Source organism: Phyllostomus hastatus, unplaced genomic scaffold (assembly GCF_019186645.2).
Source record: "Phyllostomus hastatus isolate PE091 unplaced genomic scaffold, TTU_PhHast_1.1 phas_scaffold_78, whole genome shotgun sequence".
Taxonomy (NCBI): Eukaryota; Metazoa; Chordata; class Mammalia; order Chiroptera; family Phyllostomidae; genus Phyllostomus; species Phyllostomus hastatus.
The window spans coordinates 93646762-93668507 of NW_025334041.1; the positions used below are offsets into that span (position 1 = coordinate 93646762).

General features: G+C 35.7%; 1 protein-coding gene across 2 annotated transcripts in view; it reads left to right on the top strand.

Annotated features, from left to right (window-relative positions):
- The window catches only part of USP34 (ubiquitin specific peptidase 34), a 220397-nt gene that overhangs the window by 21621 nt on the left and 177030 nt on the right, over window positions 1–21746 (top strand). For both annotated transcript variants that reach the window (XM_045827191.1, XM_045827192.1), the window contains exons 2-3: window positions 10193–10280; window positions 16975–17383. In XM_045827191.1, coding sequence (XP_045683147.1) covers window positions 10193–10280; window positions 16975–17383 — 497 coding nt within the window. The remainder of the gene's footprint in view (window positions 1–10192; window positions 10281–16974; window positions 17384–21746) is intronic.

Genomic DNA, 21746 nt, shown 5'->3' on the forward strand with positions numbered 1-21746 from the left:
TTTCTTAACACTCTCACCTCTTCACCCATTTCCCCCCTCTGCCCTCCTCCTACCATCTGGCAACCATCTGGTAACTTAACTTTTTTACTGTTGGTGCTTTTAAGGGTCTCTCTTTATCTTTAACCTTTGGCCTTTTAATTATGGTGTGTCTTGGAATGGGCCTCTTTGCATCCATCTCATTTGGGATTCTCACTGCTTCCTGGACTTGAATGTGTATTTCCTTCACCAAATTAGGGAAGTTTTCTTTCACTGTTTTTGGATAGATTTCCAGTTTCTTCTTCCTCTTTCTTTTCTCCTAATGGTGTGAGTGTTGAACCTCTTGTAGTTGTCTCAGACTCTTTATACTATCCTCATCTTTTTTTTTATTCTTTTCTCTTCTTGTTCTGCGTGGTTGTTTTTTTTTTGCTTCCTTATGTTCCAAATCACTGATTTGATTCTTGGCTTCATCTGTTCTACTATTGTTGTCCTGTAAATGGTTCTTTATTTCAACTAGTATATCCTTTGTTACTGACTGGATCTTTTTTATGCTGTTGAGGTCTTAACAGAGTTCCTTGAGCATCCTTATAAACAGTGTTTTGAACTCTGCATTTGATAGATTGCTTATCTTCATTTCATTTTAGCTTTTTCTGGAGTGTTGATCTGTTCTTTCATTTGGGTCATGATTCTTTGCTCATTTTGGCAGCCTCCCTGCATTTGTTTATATGTATTACATAGAGCTGCTTTGACTCTGTGTCTTGATAGCGTGGCCTAATGTAGTAGGTATCCTGCAGGGTCCAGTGGCACACCCTTCCCTATCACCCAAGCTGGGTACTCAAGGTTTGCCTTTGGTGTGGGCTACACACCAAAGGTGGAGTACACACCATCCTCTTGTAGTTGAGCCTTAGTTGCTGTTGGCAGATCAGTGGGAGGGATTCACCTAGGCTATTCAGCTGTAAGGACTGGCTATGACCACTGACCACTAACCTCTGCCCTCTGTGAAGGATGAGGTGTGCAGGGTAATGGTACTTGCTCTGTAGCTGTCCACTGGGTGCTAACCCTGGGGTTTCCCTGGTGGTGCAGGCCAAAAGTAAGCCCCCCACTTGTGTTTTGCCAAGGGCACCCTGCTTGAGCTGTAAAGCAATCTGTGAAGACTGCTGCTTGTGCTGGGCTTGGAGATTCCTAGGTAAAACCAAACTGTGACTGTAATCTGGCTGTTGGAGGGCTCACTGAAACCAGCTGTGGCTTGTTTGAAGGATTTAGGAGACATACCAGCCTTTCATATGGAAAAACAGCTTGGGTGGGCCTGTAAATTGGGTGGGGCAGAGCCTCTTGGTATCTCTAGGGTGGGTCAAACAGTGTTAGCCAGGTTGATGGCTTCTCAGATATGGCACCAGTTTATTGGCTCTGTGGGGGGTGGGTTTAGCAAAGGGACCATGGCCTCTGCTCACCCTGGTGACAGACAATTCAGTTTCTCTCTGTATAGCACTTTCAAGCTGCTATCCCAGTGCTAGAGCTCAAAGGAGTGAGTCTGAGTAGGTGAGTTTGTGTGTGAGTTCTTTAATAGGATCTCCAGAAGTTTCTTCTGACTCAATCCCCACTGGTTTTTGCAGCTAGAAGTTGTGGGGTCTTATCTTCCTGGCACTGGAAGCCTGGGCTGGGGGAGCTTTTGTGGGTCTGGGACTCCTTTCTCCTGAGATATCCCTCCCAAATTTTATCCACCAAATGTTATGCACCTGGGCCCCACCTACCAGTCTGGATGGATGTGGTTTCTTTAATTCCATAGTTGTCAGACTTACATTCAATTCAATTTCTGATGCTCCTGAGTGATGGTTGTTCTATCTCTGATGCTCCTGAGTGATGGTGGTTCTTTCTGTTGTAATTTTGATGTGTTTGTGTGAAGAGGCAAGCCATGTCTGCCTATGTTGCCATCTTGACCGGAAGTTCTTATTTTTATTTTTAAAGATGTCTTTTTAGGAGTCATTGCTCAGTCAGGATAGCTTGGTGGTTTTTCTGATTTGTTTCTTAAAACTAATTTCATCTGTAGATCCTGCTGTCTCCTTTTTCCCCCTTGCTACTTATTTGTTGAAGAAACTACTGATTCCATGGATCATTTAGCCTATAGAAATTTTTCAGCCTAGATGTTCCTGATTTTATCTTTGTTGTTGTTGTTTTTTAGTTTGTTTATTTTTTAGAGAGATGAGGAGGGACGGAGAAAGAGAGGGAGAGAAGCATCATTGTGCGAGAAAAACATTGCTCAGATTGTTTCTTGCATGTCCCCAACTGGTGACCTGGCCCACAACCCAGGATGTGCCCTGACTGGGAATCAAATCAGTGACCCGTTGGTTTGCAGGCCAGCACTCAGTCCACTGAGCCACACCAGCCAGGGCAGATTTCCTTACTTTTTAAGCTTGAGTAATATTCCATTGTTTGGATATACCACTTTTTATTTGTCAGTGGATATTTGGGTTGCTTCTGCCTCTAACCAACTGAACTACCTTGTCAGGGCCTTCAGTGTAAAAGTGTTTCACTTCTTTGTGCCCAAATCTTTTATTCCTTTTTGATGCTCTTGTAAATGGAATTGTATTCTTCACTTCCTTTTCAGATTGTTCATTGTTAGTATATAGAACTGCAGTGGATTTTTGTGTGTTGATTTATTGCTTCTTTACTGAATTCATGTATTCTAATAGGGTTTTTTTCTCTTTTTTTTTGGTGGACTCTTTAGAGTTTCCTACATATAAGGTCATGTCATCTGTGAACAGAGGTAATTTACCTCTTCCTTTCCAATTTCTTCTTGCCTCTTCTTCCAGTTGTTCTGGCTAGAACGTCCAATAATATGTTGGATAGAACTTGTGAAAATGACTACTTTGTCTTGGTCCTGATCTTAGGAGAAGCTTTCAGTATTTCACCATTGAGTATGATGTTTGCTGTCTGGAGAGTTCTCTTGTTGTCCAGCCCTGTTAAGATCTCCTTCCCTCAGCTTTCTGGTTATGAGATAGTTACAATGGAATGATTTGGAAAGCTTATGTTGGAGAACATTTAGGCTGCCACGTTGACCTCAGGTTGGGATAGGTGTCTGATCATACATGCGCTTTTTCACAAATACATGCTATTTGTATTTTGTATTATAGAAAGGTATGATCATTTCAGCCACTCTGATCCCTGTTTTCAGACTGAGGAAGGAAAACTTGCATTGTGTACTTATGGTCTCTTGTTGAAATCATACAAACCAAGAGCTTGTTTTTAGTAGCTGCTTTATTCTCCACTATATCTTATTTGGTCACAGTTGCTAGGTTTTTTGTCAGGATCTTCTTCCTGATGGGCAGAAGTGTCTGACTTTTAGGGCCTCAGATGCTGTTATTTTTTTACCCACTTGTTTGGCAAACACTTTTGCCCTATGCCTTCCCCTGGCCAGAGAATGAAGACTGGTGCAACCACTCTGGAAAACAGTAAGGAGTTTCCTCACAAAATTAAAAATGGAACTGCCTATTGACCCAGTGATTCCACTTTTGGGAATATATCCATCCAGTCCCGAAACACCAATTCAGAAGAATATAACTCCCCTTTGCTCATAGCATTATTTACAGTGGCCAATATTTGGAAAGAGACTTAAGTGCCCATCAGTAGATGAGTAGATAAAAAAGCTGTGGTACATTTATACAATGGAATACCACACAGCAGTAAAAAAAGGAATTCTTACCTTTTGCAACAGCATGGATGGAGCTGGAGATTGTTATGCTAAGTGAAATAAGCTAGGCAGTGAAAGACAAACACTAGTCTGCAGCCATACCACCCTGAATGAACCTGATCTTGTCTGAAAGACAAATATCATATGCTCTTACTTATAAGTGGAATCTAATGAACAAAATAAACTAATAGGCAAAATAGAATCAGAGGCACAGAAGAAAGGAACAGACTGACAGTTGTAAGAGGAGAGGGGGGAGATTGTAACTGGTTGAAAGAAGGTGAAGGGATTAGGCAAAGAGCATATGGGGGGTACCCCAAAAACCCTGAAATTATCTTCTAGAGAGCAGGTGCCTTATAGTACAGGCTTTTCCCGCTAGTTGAGCTTTCTAGGAACCCATCTGTATTCAGTGTATCAGCTAGTGTTGTTGTGAGAGGCTGGTAAACACTCAGTGCATTTGCCCATTTAATGATGGGTGATTTATGAGTGCATCTGCCCTTACTGCACTGAGTGTTTAGCAGTTTTTGATCATAAATGACTTGACCCTGGCACGTCACCCTCCGTATTCACCCAATCTTGCTCTGAGCAACTTCTTTTTTGTCTTCCTGGATGAGAAAAGTCCTCAAAGGGAAATGTTTTGTTGATGTCAAAGAAGTAAAACAAAAAAGGGCAGAAGCAGTAAAAGGCATAAAAATCAATAAGTTCAAAACTGTTTTGAGCAGTGGGAAAAAATGCTTGGATAGGTGTTAATGCATCAGTTGTAGAGTACTTTGAAGGTGACTGAAGTTTAAATATGTAAGAATAAATGCACAGCTTTTAATAAATAAATTCTGTTTTTTGGGGGGGGGTTCCCTGTTGTATATGTAACACCCTTGGATATGAACAATGTTGTGGGGACTGACTGGGAAGAAGGGGAGGGGGACAAAGGGGAAAAAATTGAGACAACTGTCATAGCATAAACAATAACAAAAGGAAAAAGAAAAAAAGAATGTTTTCTTAACCTCTCTTGGTTTAGTCAGTACTACCAGAGAGGAATCTTCTAGCTTCCTACTTAGTCTTCTGGCATTTCTGGAGCTGAGCAGGGAAAGAGTACCATAGTTCTTAATGTAAGTATGTAGTTCAATCTCGAACAAAGTGTGCTTTTTTTTTAAAAAAAGGTTTTGTTTTTTTTTAAAGATTTTATTTATTTATATTTAGAGAGGGAAGGGAGGGAGAAAGAGAGACAGAGAGAAACATCAATGTGCGGTTGCTAGGGGCCGCGGCCTGCAACCCAGGCATGTGCCCTGACTGGGAATCGAACCCGCGATGCCCTGGTTCGCAGTCCGCGCTCAATCCACCGAGCCACGCCAGCCAGGGCAAAGTGTGCTTTTTAAAAAACAAAAATTAAGCTCATACACAATTGATAAGTAGAGGCAAGATATTAGTGTAATAGAACATCTTATCATTTCATAAAGGATTTCCCCCATCAATGAATGTTTTAGTGATCACACAAGCTTTCTTGTGATTAAGAGAAGCCTCTATCAACATATGAAGAAACTGTGACAGAGTTGCCAGTCCTCAGAAATACCTTTTGTGGTTAATTATGTTTAACCTTGTATTTTCTATTTTGTAAAACTATGTAGAAGGTGAAGTAGGTGCAAAATCATTAAAATGAAGGTTTCATGAGAATAGTTATGTTTGGTCTTCAAGTTTTGGGGAAATAATTTTTATTAGAATTGAATGCTCTCAGTCACCTTTATATCAAGATGAAGCATGGACTTCATGGTTTAATGTTGCAGAAGTTTGATTGACATTGATTAGGTGCAAATGCCAATAAAGATTTAACTGCTAGGATTCTTTATTTTAAATCAGACTAGTTACTGATTTTGTCAGTGACAAAATTTTCATAGGTTTGGAAGTAGTCTGCTTTTAACCTTGTTTTATTGTTAGCCTCATTATTCCTTAGTGCAAGATTTTGCATCACAGGAAGCTCATCAAGAACGCATACATGACATAGTGGGAAATGCCTGTGCAGAGACACTTACATATTTTCAGTTGCCTGGTTTTCTGAAAATCAGATCTTGCTGCTTTAGCTGTTCCAGAGAGGAAACATCTTTTGGGTGGGGGAGACACACACACAGAGGGGAGAGGGAATAGAGCAGGTGTCAGCTTCTTTATAAGACTAATATTTTTAGTCCTACCTATATTCTTGCTTTCAGAGGCAATTAGTGTTTCCAGTTCCCGAGTCTTCATGACATTTCATGGGACAAAATTAGCCTGCTTCCCTTCCCTACTATCAGCTTGATGTTTTTAACTTGCTATGATTTTGTCATTTTTTTATCATTTTCTACCACAATTTGTTTTGGCCTCTCTGTGTTTGTTTTATTTTCTCTTGTTTTTGTGGAATTTTAGAGGGAGTGAAGATAAAAATGGTATGTTGAATCTGGCATGCTTAACTGGAAAAAATTAATTATGAAATAGGTCAGACCTATAGCAAAAATTCCTAGAAGATACACATGTGTCTGCTAGATTTAATAGATGTTATCATTTTATATTGGCTTTTTTAAAAAAGAAATGGGCACATAAAACAATATTCAGATAATATACTATGAAGTTGTACACCTGACATTTATATAATTTTATTAACCAGTGTCAACCCAATGAATTCAATAAAAAGAAAAAAAAAAGGAACAGAAAAAATTGTCTGATTTCAGCTAAAAAGTACTTCTCTCCTATCTCTTTATCCTTTCCCCTAGATGTAATTAACCATTCTCTTAAAGTGATGTGTTTCTTTACTGTGTATGTATTTGTAATATAATTGTATATAAATTTATAACAACACAGTTTTTATTTTTGTGTTAAAAATTAACAAATGATATCATACATTCTATCCTTCTGCAGCTTTTTCGCTAATCATTTTGAATTCGAATATTAAACATTTTGATAGATTTTAATTAACCTCACTATCTATTTATATATTAATGGACAATATTTATATTCTAATGGATAATACTTTTCATTTTACTTAATTTCAGTTTGGGTTCTTCTTTATCACTCTACTAAAAATAATCTTTTCTTATTTTATAGAAAAAAGTCCCCTTCATGCAATTACAATTTGGACTCACAAGTATATTTTTGCAAATTACTAAGAAATAAAGAATACAAGTTATTGATATTTAAACTTTTCTTTTTATGCTGGCTTTGAAATAGGCATGCTGTGAGTGTTCATAAGAACAAATTTTTTTTTTTAAATTAATTAATTTATTTTTTTAGGGAGGGAGGGAGGGAGAGAGAGAGAGAGAGAGAAACAGAAACATCAGTGTGCGGTTGCTGGGGGTCGTGGCCTGCAACCCAGGCATGTACCCTGACTGGGAATCGAACCTGCGAGACTTTGGTTCACAGCCCTTGCTCAATCCACTGAGCTACACCAGCCAGGGCTAGAACAAATTTTTGTAAAATTGGCTCTTCCCCTTTCTTTGTTTTAAATTTTATTTAATAATATATGTATCTTGCTTAAAAAGTTGAACAGTTTTGCAAGGCCCAAATAACAATAATCTCTTGCTGTAGCCTCACTTTTTCTGGTCTAGAGGTAATCACTTTCTATTGTATCTGATCCCTCTCACCTCAGCTTTTTACCTTCCTTTGTTCCAAAAAGGATTTTTTAATTCTTGTCATGCTTTTCTCAATGTTTTTGAATTATAGTATTGTGTATTTATGTTATTGGGACTATGTAAATATTGTTCCACAAGAGGCACACTGATATGTTGCAAGAATTTTTAAAACATGCAGTATGTGACTATATGGTCAGGGACACTGACCTCTTTTTTTCTTAGATTGTCAAATGAAAAAGTGACAATACCCAACACAGCTTAGCCATCTAGTGTGGATGAATCAAAATTATATCTATATTTTTGTCAGGCAAAAAATACATTCTTTTGTGTGCTGAAGAATTTTAGTGATTAGTTTGTGTGTTCCATGAGATGAAAAAGGTTGAAAATCACTGATCTAAATGATGAATCCTATTATTTCAGCTGTTTACTACCTCCCGTAGAAGGGTCTATTGGTCTATTGACTGACTTCTATGGAAGGAAGAGGATTAGCTTTTTTACTCGCCATGCTTTTCCAATTTTTTTTGAGTTAGTATTGTGTATTTGTTATTGGGACTATGTAAATATTCTACACTGCTAACCAGATAGTATACTGTAGTTACACTTATTTTTAAAAAAGATTTTATTTATTTATTTTTAGACAGAGGGGAAAGGGAGGAGAAAGAAAGAGAAATGTCAGTGTGTGGTTGCCTCTCGTGCGCCCCCTACTGGGGACCTGGCCTGCAACCCAGACATGTGCCCTGACTGGGAATTGAACCAGTGACCCTTTAGTTCACAGCCCACGCTCAATCCACTGAGTTATACCAACCAGGGCCTGTAGTTACACTTTTTGAGTTACATGATCTCTCTCATTCCCATGTTTAGTAGTTGCCAAGTTTGCATGCATGTGTATTGAACTTCTGTCAACATTTATCATAATCCCTTTAAAAGAATAAAACATTTTCTTTTAAATCAAATGTAAACTTACATTTTTAGAAATCCCCCCCCCCCCCCGCAAACCATCTTACCTAGAGCCCTTTTATTCTCTTTGTTGCTGTCTCAACTTACTAGTATTCTTAGGGTCAGTGCACGGTGATCAGTCATCCTTGGATCTTTCTTCCCATCATCCTGGGGATTGTCTTTAAATGAACTTCTTTTATCTAGAATGCTTTATTTTCTCTTTTTCTGTTTTTAATGTCTAAATTCTTAACATGCCAGTCTTTGCTTAAAAATTGCCTGTTCAGAGAGTCTCTTCCTGACTTCCCATTCTAAGGTGGGTTATGCTTATTGGATACACAAATATATTTTACTTGGTTTCTTTTTGGCATTTATAAAAATATGTATGAGTATTATTTATTTACATCTTTTATTCACTAGACTAATAAATTTCATGAGGTAGGGACTGTTGCTATTTCATTCACCATTGTCTATAGCATATATAATGCTCAGCAAATATTAAATGACTATATGTATGATGACTCAGTGAAGATTGAAATGCCATGGGTTATGTTATCTTGTTGGACTTCGTCTAATATGGAGTTGGCAAACTATGGACCATTGTGCCAAACCTAGCCAGCTGGTCTTTTTGTAAACATGACCATGCTCATTTGTTCACATATTGTCAATGACGGCCTGTCAAGATACAGTGGCAGAGCTGCCTAGTTGGGAAAGTGACTCTATGGCCTGCAGAGCCTAAATTATTCCCTTTAGGGCCCTTTATAGAACATTTTGCTGATCCCTGATTTTGTTCAACGAAACATTTTACGTTAAAAGACTTATTTGGGCCATTAGCCAACTGCCAACTTTATTTCTTTTTTTCTTAAACAAAGATTCTTTAAAAAAAAAAGATTTTATTTATTTATTTTAGACAGAGGGGAAGGGAGGGAGAAAGAGAGGGAGAGAAACATCAGTGTGTGGTTGCCTCTCAAGCGTCCTCTGCTGGGGACCTGGCCTGTAACTCAGGCATGTGCCCTGACTGGGAATCGAACTGGTGACCCCTTGGTTCACAGGATGGTGCTCGATCCATTGAGCCACACCAGCTAGGGCTCTCTTTTGGATTTAACTTTAGATTTCTTTGTAGTAGTAGCAGTAGTAGTTAGTAGTAGTTAGTAGTAGTTAGTAGTAGTAGTAGTAGTAGTAGTAGTAGTAGTAGTAGTAGTAGTAGTAGTATATCATATATAAAATGCCAGTATATCAGTCAGGGTCCAGTCAGGGAATTAAAGAGGGAATTTAATAAAGAGAAGTAATTACACAGATATTGAAAGAGCAAAGAGGACATTGGAGGACACCCAGAAAGTGATGATGACAATGATGATAATTGCAGGGAACATCCATTGTCCTTAAGTGTTGGGGAACAAAGGAAAAAGGGTTGTCAGATTCTAATCATTTATAGGTGGGCCTGTGTGAAGGAAACGAGGACTTCAAGGAAGGGATGCAACCTGGCTAATCCTAGTACCTGTAAGACAAGTACCATGAGATAGGTTCCTAGAAGCTGGAGCCTGGAATCAGTGCTGCTGCTGAGTGTTGCTTTGAGATACAGCAAGCAACAAGTCCTTGGTCTCCTCCTACCTTCCAGTCTTTTTCTAGTGCTTTGGTACAGCACTGGAAGGAGATCTTAACAGGAACCAGCTGGAAATGAAAAATGTAGCTGTAGAGTCCCAGCCCCAGCATTACAAAGCAGAACAGAAAGGCAAGTTTGAAGCTGAGAGACAATACCAGAATAACTGCAAAGTGTCTTCCTTTTTCTGCTCAGAATTACGTGTATTAAAAAATTTCTTCTTAAGCCCAAATGAATCATTCATTATATAAATCAAGATTTATTTTTGGGGGTGGAAGCCAAAAAAAATCACCTAAAATATTTTCATTTGTAAATCTAGGTATGTTTTGGTTAAGTGTTGGTTGACTTTAATATTGGTTTAGTGTTATTTTTTCATAATTAAAAAAATTTTTTTTTACTTTATTTTAGTATCAGATATAGAAGGTGGTGATGGACTGCAGCTCAGAAAGGAACATACTCTCAGAATATTTGCTTATATCAATTCCTGGACACAGAGGTATGTATCCTTAAGTATTTTGAATACTAACTTTGTGAATTATATTTTAAGTTTGCTTTGTTTGTCATCAAGTTTTCCTTTTAGGATGTTGGTTTGTATACCTTTAGTAATGAAATGCCAGTTTATCAATATTTATTAAATCTCCCTCCCTTCTTCCTTACTTGTGGGGCCATTTAAGGTTTTGTTTTTAAAACATAAGAGTAAAGATTTCTTTCTTTAATCCCTTTTTCATTATTGAGAAGTGTAGGCATGATCAAAATTCTAAAAGCAGTTATTTTGAGAGATTCAAGAATTATTATGGTATAGCTAGGGATCTGTAACAAACTTAATCTTTAAAAAAAATCACTATGGTGGTAGAGGGCACTTTCATACTTCTGGAAGCCACTGACTAATTTGTTCTTTTCCCAAAACATTTATGTATCCATTTAAAAGTAATACATATATTGAGAATATAGAGAATAAAACTTTAGGGAACACAGTCATTAATATAATCAAAGTTTGTTTCAAGTATTTGCAAATTTCTGTTCCTCAATGTGACTTTAGTTGGTCATGGCTGAATGTTCTTTTCTTTAGTGTGCCTGTCCTGTTTAAACTTCTTGGTTCTTCTTTAGTGTTTATAGTTAAAGAATATTTGAAGCATTGTGTGCAATCACATTAATGAACATGTTAAATGTAGTGATAGCATAAATGAACGTCCTGAGATACACAGGCTAGCTGCTAATAGTTTATCAGAATAGTTTAATTTCAGAAAGCATTTCCTGTGCAATAACATCCCTTTTCCATATTTTTGTCAATAAAATTGGTAAATTCATTTCAAAAAAGATTGATTTTAGTTATTTAAAACTTTTCTGCAATCATTATTGACATCTCTTCTTAGTTTCAACGTGAATTTCGTTTGACTAAATTTAGCAATGGTTGCTGTTCATTTCATTATGGGTTAAATAGATGGTTGGCTATTTTATAATACTAATTATTAATGAATTTAAAATTTACATTAATAGCCTGTCTGTGACTGGCAGGCTCAGTGCATTGAGTGCTGGCCTGCAAACCTAAAAGTCACTGGTTCAATTCCCAGTTAGGGCACATGGCTGGTTTGCAGGCCAGGTTTGGGGTGCGTGAGAGGCAACCGCACATTGATTTCTCTTTCTCTCTCTTCCCCTCCCTCTAGAAATAAAAACCAAAAATACCTATATTTTTAAAAAGATTGATTGATTGATTTTTAGGCAGAGGGTAAGGGAGGGAGGGAGGGAGGGAGAGAGAGAGAGAGAGAGAGAAACATCAATGTGTGGTTGCCTCTTGTGTGCCTGCAACTGGAGACCTGGCCCACAACCAAGGCATGTGCCCTGACTGGGAATTGAACTGGCAACCCTTTGCTTCACAGTCTGGTGCTTAATCCACTGGGCCATACCAGCCAGGGCCAAAAAACACCTATTTTAATTAAAGTTGTTAAAATGTATTTTAGAAAATGAAATTATGTTGAAGGGTACATAAACTAAAGTGTGAAAAAGCTGAACTAGAAATACTGTAACATTTATAATTCTACTCACATGCTGATGTTATGAGCAGTTTTTAATTGGTAGTAAAAAGTACCAAAAAGTAGACCATTACACCCTGTCATGCTGATTGATATAAGATATAAATGACAATAACATATCCAGTTGGATCCCACTGCTTTGTAGTAAAAGTTTTTGCCTATTCTTCTGTCCTTATTCCCACCCATATCTCCCAGTTTCATTCTTGGGCATCAGAAAATATTGCCTAGATTAAGATTGTGGATAAATGGCTACTAATAAAGCACAGTTATTTTACAAAAAAGATTTTTAACTTGGGGGCTCATGACCACTGAAGTCCACAAATTTATTTTAGTGCTCTAATCAACCCATGGCATTTCATACAAAATGTTCTTTATGGATTTTCTGGGAGAGAAATGGTAATAACTTTCATAAGATTATCAATGGTCAAGAATCATTTTTTCTAATGTATTGACTATAGGTAAAGGAGAATGTTCACTTAAAAACAAACAGTATGTTGATAAGAATTTAATAATTTATAAGCATTACAAACATTTTAATATTTTGTTTTTTTCTTCTGTTTAAATGATACACTTGTAAAAACCTTTGAGAAAATACAGAGAATCAGAATTTAAGAAAATCATGCCACCATCCAGAGTAAAAACTGCTGTTTTGGTCTAAACTGCATGTGAGATTGTGAACAGTACAGTTTAAGATTTTACTACATGTCTGTTGGGTAATTGATTTTTCATGTACAGTGTACTATGCTCAATCTCTCCATGTCATCAAATGTTATATGTTACCATTTTTAATTGTTGTATAACAGTCGTGTAACTGTCACTCCTTTGTTTTGTCTGTAAGATTAGGGAAGTTAGTTATGTATGTTGGTTTAACAGATTATCATTTCCTATGTTAAATAAATTTTAAAAAATTGATTTTAGAGAGAGAGGAAAAGGTGGGGGAGAAAAACATCAATTTGTTGTTCCAGTGCTTTATGTGTTCATTGGTTGAATCAAGTATGTACCCTGACCAGGGGTGAATTCCACAACTGCAGCCTATTGGGACAGTGCCCTAACCTAGCTGAGCTACTCAGCTAGGGTTTTGTTTTTTGTATTTTTTGTTTTTGTTTTTGTTTTTGTTTTTTAATCGATTTGAGAGAAAGAGACAGACAGACATAGATGATTTGTTGTTTCACTTATATCTTCATATCTTCATTGGTTTATTTTATTTTATTATTTTTTATTTTATTTTATTTTATTTTATTTTAATTGTTGTTCAAATTCAGTTTTCTTCATTGGTTGATTCTTGTAGGTGCCCTGACTGGGATGTGAACCTGCAACCCTTCTTAGTACTAATTTTTAACATTTTTATGCATCATTAAATCATCTATTATTCTGGCCTCTCCCTCCCAGCCTACCCAGTCTTTTTTGGTCCTTCCTATTCAATCTATTCATTTCTCACTACAGTTACTAAACAGCTATCTTCTCTTCAGATCATAATTTAAATTTTCTTTGCTTTTCTGTTGTATTGCATCTTCAGTTTCCTGGACTCTATGTTGTCATCTTTGTTGCTTTACTTTTTTGTTTTGTTAGGAAGACAGTTTTTCTGAGAAAGGTAAATGGGAAGCAAATGCTTTTTAGACTTTGCTAAGCCTAAAAATGTCTGTTCTACTCTTACTTTTATTGATAACATGTTGGATACAGAATTTTGGGTGGAAATTACTTTCTGTCAGAACTTTGAAAGTATTGCTGCATTGTATTCTAGTTTCCAAAACTGCTTTGGAGAAGTACTGGGTATTTTTATTCCTGAGCTTTTCATTTTCATTCTTCACCCTCTCTGAAAGCTTTTAGCAGCTTTGTACCTCAGTTTCAGAAATTTCATGATATGTGTTTTGATGGGCTTTTCAGTTCTGAAATTTAAAAACATTTTCATAATTTTCTCATATCCATATTTTCTACTATGTCTTCTTGGAAATAATTATTAATCAGATATTGTGCCTCCTTGATTGGTGGTTCACTTTTCTTTTCCTTCCTGTTATCTTTCTTTGTCTACTTGCAGAGAGATTTCTTCAGTTTTACCTTCTGAACCTTGTATTGAATTTTACAAATTGCTATAATTTTAATTTCTTTTTAAATTATAAATGTATACATAAAAACTATACATTTGTATTTGTGTACATCAGAGGGCTCTGTTTTGTAATTTTAATGCATTTACTTGTATTTTTATTTCAACAGTCCATTATCTTTTATGTCTCTGAGGATATCAATTAATTAAAGCCTTTTTTTTTTTAATTTCTTCCTGCATTTTATCTACTTCCTCTGAATTTCTTTTCACTGTTTTGATCAGCCTTTGGTGCTGCAGCTTTTTCTGGAAAGTCTTAACTATTCTTTTATGGTTAAGAGAGGGCACTGAAATATGGTTTGAAAGTTTTTTGTGAATGGGGCATTTCAGATATTGGCCTCTTCTTTATGATGGTAAAATGGTGAGCAGACTTTGGGGATAAATGAACTTTTCTCTTAGATTGTTCACATTTTCTAAGAAAGATATCTTTAAATCTTTGGTTTTGAGATATGTTAGTCTGGTTGTTGGGCAAGGAAGGGTACTTGGGAAGCTTCACCACTCAGTCATTTCATTTAATTCTTTTGCTTTTAATTTCTTGTATTATCCCTGGCTTCTTCAGTATCTGGTGTTCCTGAGTTTATCTTGTTCATTTTATGTACAGGAAAAACTTGTTTCCCTGGGTCAAGTAGGAACAGTATCCTAGTTGGGATGGGAACCTGCAGGTTTTAACTGTATCTTTCATTTAGTCCTCTCTTTTTTTGGTCCCATGTTTCATCTCTGCCTTCAGAAGTATCTGATAATCTTGAGTCCTGAGTCTTTCCAGTGTTCTGTGGAGATCTTTCTTTTTGCTGATATATCCTTCTGTATCCCCTTCCAATTTTTATTTCTTCCACTCTCAGTTATTTACTGTACCACCCTTTTCTAACCTGCCCTCTTTTCTTCTGTGATCTCTTCCCTTAACACAGTTTGTCTCTTTTTTCTTTAATTTTTCTTTTTGCTATATTTGTAGTAGAGTTTAGAACAGAGAAGAAATAAATTGATATGTAAAATCAAGCTGGGTTTAATTGAAAGTGATGTTATTTAAAACCAAACACTTTTCTCCCTTGCTTTGTGGGTAGGGCATATAGAGAAATGCTATATTGAGAATTCAAATAGTTGGACTTCTCAGAATTTATGTATCATATGCTAACTTTAGAAGGAGTGTGTGTGTGTATGTGTATATATATCTTAGACTAGACTCTCAGCTCTCCTTGAACTTACATATTTTAGATCTATAAGGACCTAGATCCAGCTTTCCATTACTTGGTTTATAAATCATTTTTGTCTTTTAAGATTAGTTTCCTACTCAGGAATTGAGCAGTTTACTGCTCGTTTTCTGACAGTGCATTTTTAAAGTAAATTTGACTGCCTTTTGGCTTTCCTAGCCCAAATCTGACTTCAGGTTTGTTGGGGGAGTTGGGGGAGATTCAGAGTCTATTTTCACAAAAGAAAGATACTCCAAAATATCCTCTTTGAACTTGGTTTTCTTAAGCCTAAAGGAAGAAGCTATTCATCAGATAGACTTTATTTTTCTTCGTGTATAAATTGTGATATTACAGACTTTTAAAACTAGAGGAGGCCTTAGAGGTAAAATCCCTTTCATTTTGTTACTGATAAAACAGGCATGATGTATCATTTATCTATTTCTGTGTAACAGATTACTCCAAAAGTGGTGTCTGAAGACAACAGTAAACATTTATGTCCTCAGAGTTTTTATGGGTAGGAATTTGGGAGTGGCTTTAGATGGTAGGTTCTGGTTTTGATTTCTTATAAGGTTATATTCAAGATGTTGGTCAGGTTAGTCATCTAAACATTGTGTGGGGCTCGAGGATATTCCAAGTTGGCTCACTTACGTGGTTGGCAAGTTGGTGCTTGTTGTCAGTATTGTTAGCATTCAGGTTTTTTTCTCATGCGGACCTCTCCGTGAACTCCTTGAGTGTCTTACAACATGACAGATGGCTTCTCACAGAGTGAGTGATCCAAAAGAGAGCAACGCAGAAGTGGCAATGTTGTCTATGATCTAGTCTCGGGTGTCATACACCGTCATTTCTACCACATTCCATTCATTAGAAGCCAATCATTAAATGTGGTTCACATTCAAGGGAAGGAAAATTGGCTTTCATTCTTTAAAGGAAAGAGTATGTGGCCATACTTCAAATTTGCCATACCTGGAGAAATGTGATGTGATTATTTTTACATGGTCGTACAAGGAGTTGGTGACCTATCTGGACTACAATATAGATGTTTTGACTTGTTTTGATAATATTACTAAGGAATACTTTTAAGTAGTAGTTGCTTAACTGTCATCTATTATTGGATGCAGTTATTATAACCTGGTACTGGAGTATCATCTACTTAACTAATTCACCAGAACCTTTAGATTTTTTTACCATGTGCTAGGCATTGTGCTACTAATTGAACTTTCTGAGGAAACTAGATTTGTGTGTATAATTACTGACTCTTACCGTGTATATATATTTTTGCCTTGTATGGAGTTTAATGTGTGTGTATTTGTGTGTGTGTGGTGTTCCTAAACTGCCAAATAGGGTAGGAATGTCCCTCCAAAGTAGATTTCAGGCAAATTATTAATTTTAAAATGTAGGTTTTTTAATTAATTGACAAAAACACAAATGTAAAATAAGCAGCGTTACTAGAAAGGTGTTTAATTATGGCAGTATCCTGGTATTTACTAAACATATATCGAGTACTTGATACTTAGAGAAGCAAAGATATATACCATAGTATATATGGTATATAATCTGGTACTGGAGTATCATCTGGAGTACTGGAGTATCATAGTTCTTATTCTTAAATAGTTCTTTGTGTTCTTTGTGAAGAACAGATAAATTCATACAGATAAAAGTCAACCTGATATGGTGATTTTTTAAAAAACCGAAGTTCCAATTTTTGGTGTGATGCTGTATGTATAAGTTATTATGGTGCTACCTCATTAGGAAGGAGGAATTTAAAAAACCATTTGAATAAAAGTATTTTAGTATTTGCTTATTTTTTGTATTACTTTGTTAGATATAATTGTTACTTCTTTAGGAAACATTAATTTATTGATTTTTTTTCTCTTATAGGCAATGTCTATGCTGCTTCAAGGAATATAAGCATTTGGAGATTTTTAACCAAGTAGTATGTGCACTTATTAACTTAGTGATTGCCCAAGTTCAAGTGCTCCGGGACCAGCTTTGTAAACATTGTACTACTATTAACATAGATTCCACGTGGCAAGATGAGAATAATCAGGAGGAAGAACCACTGAATACAGAAAGAGAGTGCAATGAAGGAAGTACAGAAAGACAAAAATCAATAGAACAAAAACCAAACTCTACAAGAATTTGTAATCTGACTGAGGAGAGTTCTGATCCTTTTAGTTTATGGAGTACAGATGAGAAGGAAAAACTCTTACTATGTGTGGCAAAAATTTTCCAAATTCAGTTTCCCTTATATACTGCTTACAAGCATAATACTCATCCTACTATAGAGGTATGTAAAAATAGGTATTGTGAATTTTAAGTAATATCAAGTCATAGTTAGTTGGCAGTTCCTAACTTATGAATAAATATACACACTTATTATTGCTGAAAAAATGTATAGAAATCACTTAAAAGTAATTCCAGTTTTCTCTAGATTATTCCTGTAATAACTTGTGTTGAACATTTGTGCAGTATAGTTCTATGAAAGGAGGGATTTATAAATTGAACTAATAAAAACTGAACTATTAGTGATCTAAACATTTTGTTGGCGTAGATCTATGCTCTACTTATTTTACTCTTTCAAAAGGTAATGATTGAGGATGAGAAACACACAGAATTTTGAATTTCATTCTTAGAGGCATAGGTAATAGAATTTGGAATTCCCTTTGTAAAAAAAAAAGCTTAAATTATCTATAACTGCTAGTATTAAATAGTATTTTTTTTTAAAATATTTTATTTATTTATTTTTAGAGAGGGAAGGGAGGGCGATAGAGAGAGAGAGAGAGAGAAACATCGATGTGTGGTTGCTGGGGTTTATGGCCTGCAACCCAGGAATGTACCCTGGCTGGGAATCGAACCTGGGACACTTTGGTTCCCAGCCCGCGCTCAATCCACTGAGCTACGCCAGCTAGGGCTTAAATAGTATTTTTTTTGTAAGTCAAGGTACTTAACTCATTTTATTAGTAATATTTTTACAAGCCTTCCTAAGAGTTCAGTAACCCATTTTAGATTTATTTAGATAATGGCATTTCTTTGTAAGTATAGTGAGAATTGAGACAATTATGTGGTAATGGATAATAGTAGTGGGCTAAAACAATAGTTATTTGTTATTTTTCATGATTCTGTGAGTTGGTCTGGCAATTCCTTTGGTGGAATTTTGTGGCCTCACTTATTCAGCTGCATTTATTTTGAGTGTCTGATGGGTTTGAAGGTCCAAGATGGACTCACATGTTTGAAAGTTGGTGTTGGCTGTTTAGGGTGTCTCAGATTTTTTCCACATCACCTCTCATTCTCCACTAGGATAGACTAGCTTCTTTATATGTAATCTTAGCATTGATCCAGGAAGGCAAAAGTAGAAGCTATAAAGCCTTTTAACATCTAGCCTCTGAAACCACATAGCATCAATAGTGCCACATTAAGTTGGTTGATGCAGTTCACAAGGGCAGTCCAGATTAAAAATGGTATGGAGTAGACTTTATCTCTGGGTTAGAGGAGAGATAAAGTTTCATTTTAAACTTTAAAGTACATTTTGTTTCCTGTGCATTCTGGCATGGGAAGAATTGTGGCCATTGACAAATCTACGGCATGCTTTAGAAAAAAAGGTCTACTTTTCTTGAGCTGTTTGTTCTTTAACCTTCGTATTGATTTCTTTAAATTTCTTTCTTCATCTAGAAAAAAAATAGTCTTTTACTGAAAATATTTTCACATTGAATTGAGACTACTGAAAAATATTGCCTGGGAGGCAGGTGTTTTTCCTATTAGAGTGAACTCTCCATAGGAATATTGTAAATCAGATTGTGCTTTATCTTTTAGAATTCTTAGTGTATTATCTTGCCATATAGAAATCTTTTAATGAATTGTGTACATGATATAAGTTATTTCTTAAACATTCTAACAGTGTCATCTCAGAATCATGTTATAAGAAAAAGGGGATCCATTTGTGCAAGTCTGCTGAATTTAATCTTCACACCATATGACTAGGGTTTTAATGTCTGAAGTTGATAATTGAAAGATGCTAAATACAGTTTGGTAAGATGTGTGAAATATATGCAGCGTTTTTTAGAAATTTTCTTCCAGTTAAAAGTCTCAATGATAGAACTGTAGCAGTACTAAATCTCCTATTTTGTTTCTAAAATTAGTTTGCTCATTAGTTTATCTTTTTTTAATGATTTTAAAAAAATGGTGTCTCTAAATATTAGGCCTAGTCACACTTCCCTATATTTTTCCTTTTGGGATAAAGTGTCTCATTACTGTTCTGAAGGATCATTCCATGTGACTACTTGGTCAAAAGCATTGGTTCATGAGGTCTTTGTGGTAAAATTCTAATACAAAAACATCCTTAGAAATAATAAAGGAAGAATCTCATTATACAGAATTCGGTATTATTATACAGAAGTCTAGTCACTTCATACAGAATTTATATGTCCTTTAATATTCTATTCATAATGTTTGTTTCTCAAGCTTCTAATGTTAGTAAAGACCTGTTACAAATACCCTAAAATTTCTAGTTTTTGTCCTAGTGGCCGTGTAATTAAATATGTTAAAAGTCAGCTGTTTCAGAGATGGGGGGTGCGGCAGAGGGAGAGAGACAGATATTGATTTATTATTCCACTTATTTATATATTGGTTGATTCCTGTATGTGCCTTGACTGGGGATGGACCCTGAAACCTTGGTGCATCAGAGGGATGCTGCAACCAATTAAACTACCTGGCTAGGGCCTTTATTATAGAGATGTTTTTAAAACAGATTTTATTTATTTATTTTTAGAGAGAGGGGAAGGCAGGGAGAAAGACAGGGAGAGAAACATGATATGTGAGAAAAATATTGATCTGTTGCCTCTTGCACTCACCCCAATGTGGGATGGGGCCCTCAACCCAGGCATGTGCCCTGACTAGGAATCGAATTGGTGACCTTTCCCTTTGCCAGACCATGCCCAACCAACTGAGCCACACCGGTCATGGCTAAACTCATGGTTTTCATTTGCATTTCTCTGATGATTAGTGACTTGAGCATCTTTTCATATGTCTTTTGGCCATTTGTAGTTCCTCTTTGGAGAAGTGTTTGTTCAGGCCCTTTGCCCATTTTTTAATTGGGTTGTTTTTATGGTGTTGAGTTTTATAAGTTCTTTATAAATTTTGCATATTAACTCCTTATCAGATGTATCAGTGAACATGTTCTCCCATTCAGTTGTGTGTCTATTTATTTTGCTGACTTGTTTTTCTGCTGGCTTGTTTTTTTTTTTTTTTGGTAACTATTTGTATTTCCCCCAATTTTTTGCTGTATGAAACCTTTTTAGTTTGATGTAGTCCCATTTGTTTATTTTTTCTTTTGTTTCCCTAGCCTGGGGAGATATTTCTGATAAACTATTTCTACGAGTATATTCAAGATTTTGCTGCCTATGTTTTCTTCTAGGGTTTTTATGGTATTGGGTCTTATATTTAAGTCTGATCTATTTTTAGTTTATTCTTGTGTGTGATGTAAGAAGGTGGTCTAGTTCCATTTTGCTGCATGTATTTGTCCACAGTTTTCCCAACATCACTTACTAAATGAACTATCTTTAGACCATTGTATGTGCTTGTTCCCTCTGTTGAATATTAATTGACTGTAAAGGTGTGGATTTATTTCTGGACTCTGTATTCTGTTCCATTGATCTGTGTATCTGTTTTTATGCCAGTACTATGCTATTTTGATTACTATGGCCTTAAAGCATAGTTTGATATTAGGTAGAGTGATTCATCCAACTTTAGGAGGAATCTTTTCTCAAGATCACTGTTGCTCTGTAGGGTGCTTTGTGGTTCCATAGAAATTTTGGAAATACTGGTTCTAGTTCTGTAAAATACATCATTGGAATCTTGATAGGAATTGCATTGAATCTACAGATTGCTTTGGAGAGAGTATGGACATTTTAATGATCTTAAATCTTCCTATCCATGAATAGAGTATGTGCTTCCATTTATTTGTATCTTCCTCAATTTCTTCAGTATCTTATAATTTTCCTAGTACAGATCTTTTACATCCTTGGTTAGGTCTATTCCTAGGTATTTTATTCTTTTTGAAGCAATTATGAATGGGATTATTTTCCTAATTTCCCTTTCTATTAGTTCAATATTGGCATATGAAAATTCACCTGATTTCTAGATACTAATTTTATATTCTATTACTTTGCTGAATCCATTTATCAGTTTAGTAGTTTCCTAGTGGAATCTTTGGGGTTCTGTATGTGAAGTATCATGTCATCTGGAAATAAAGACAGTTTTACTTCTTTCCAATTTGAATGCCTGTTCTTGCTTTTCTTATGACTTTCCACTGAGTTTTTTTATTCACTTTGTTTTAATTTAAAAAGTTATGTATTCTTTTAAAATCATTCTTTCTTTTATTCTTTTTTAATGATTTCATTCATTTTTTAAAGTGTACAATTTAGTAACTATTAGTATTTCCCCAAATTTGTATAACTATCACTACTGTCTAATTCCAACTCCAGTGACTTCTTTTTAAGCACAAATTTTATTCCTAACCTACAAGGCCTTTGATTCTTTATGGTTTGATCATGGAGTAACATTTGCTTATTTAGATATAGGATTATTTTCTAGTTATTCATTTATTTCTGTTTGTTTTTTCTTTTGAAGAATAGGCAAATTCCTATTTAGTAGAA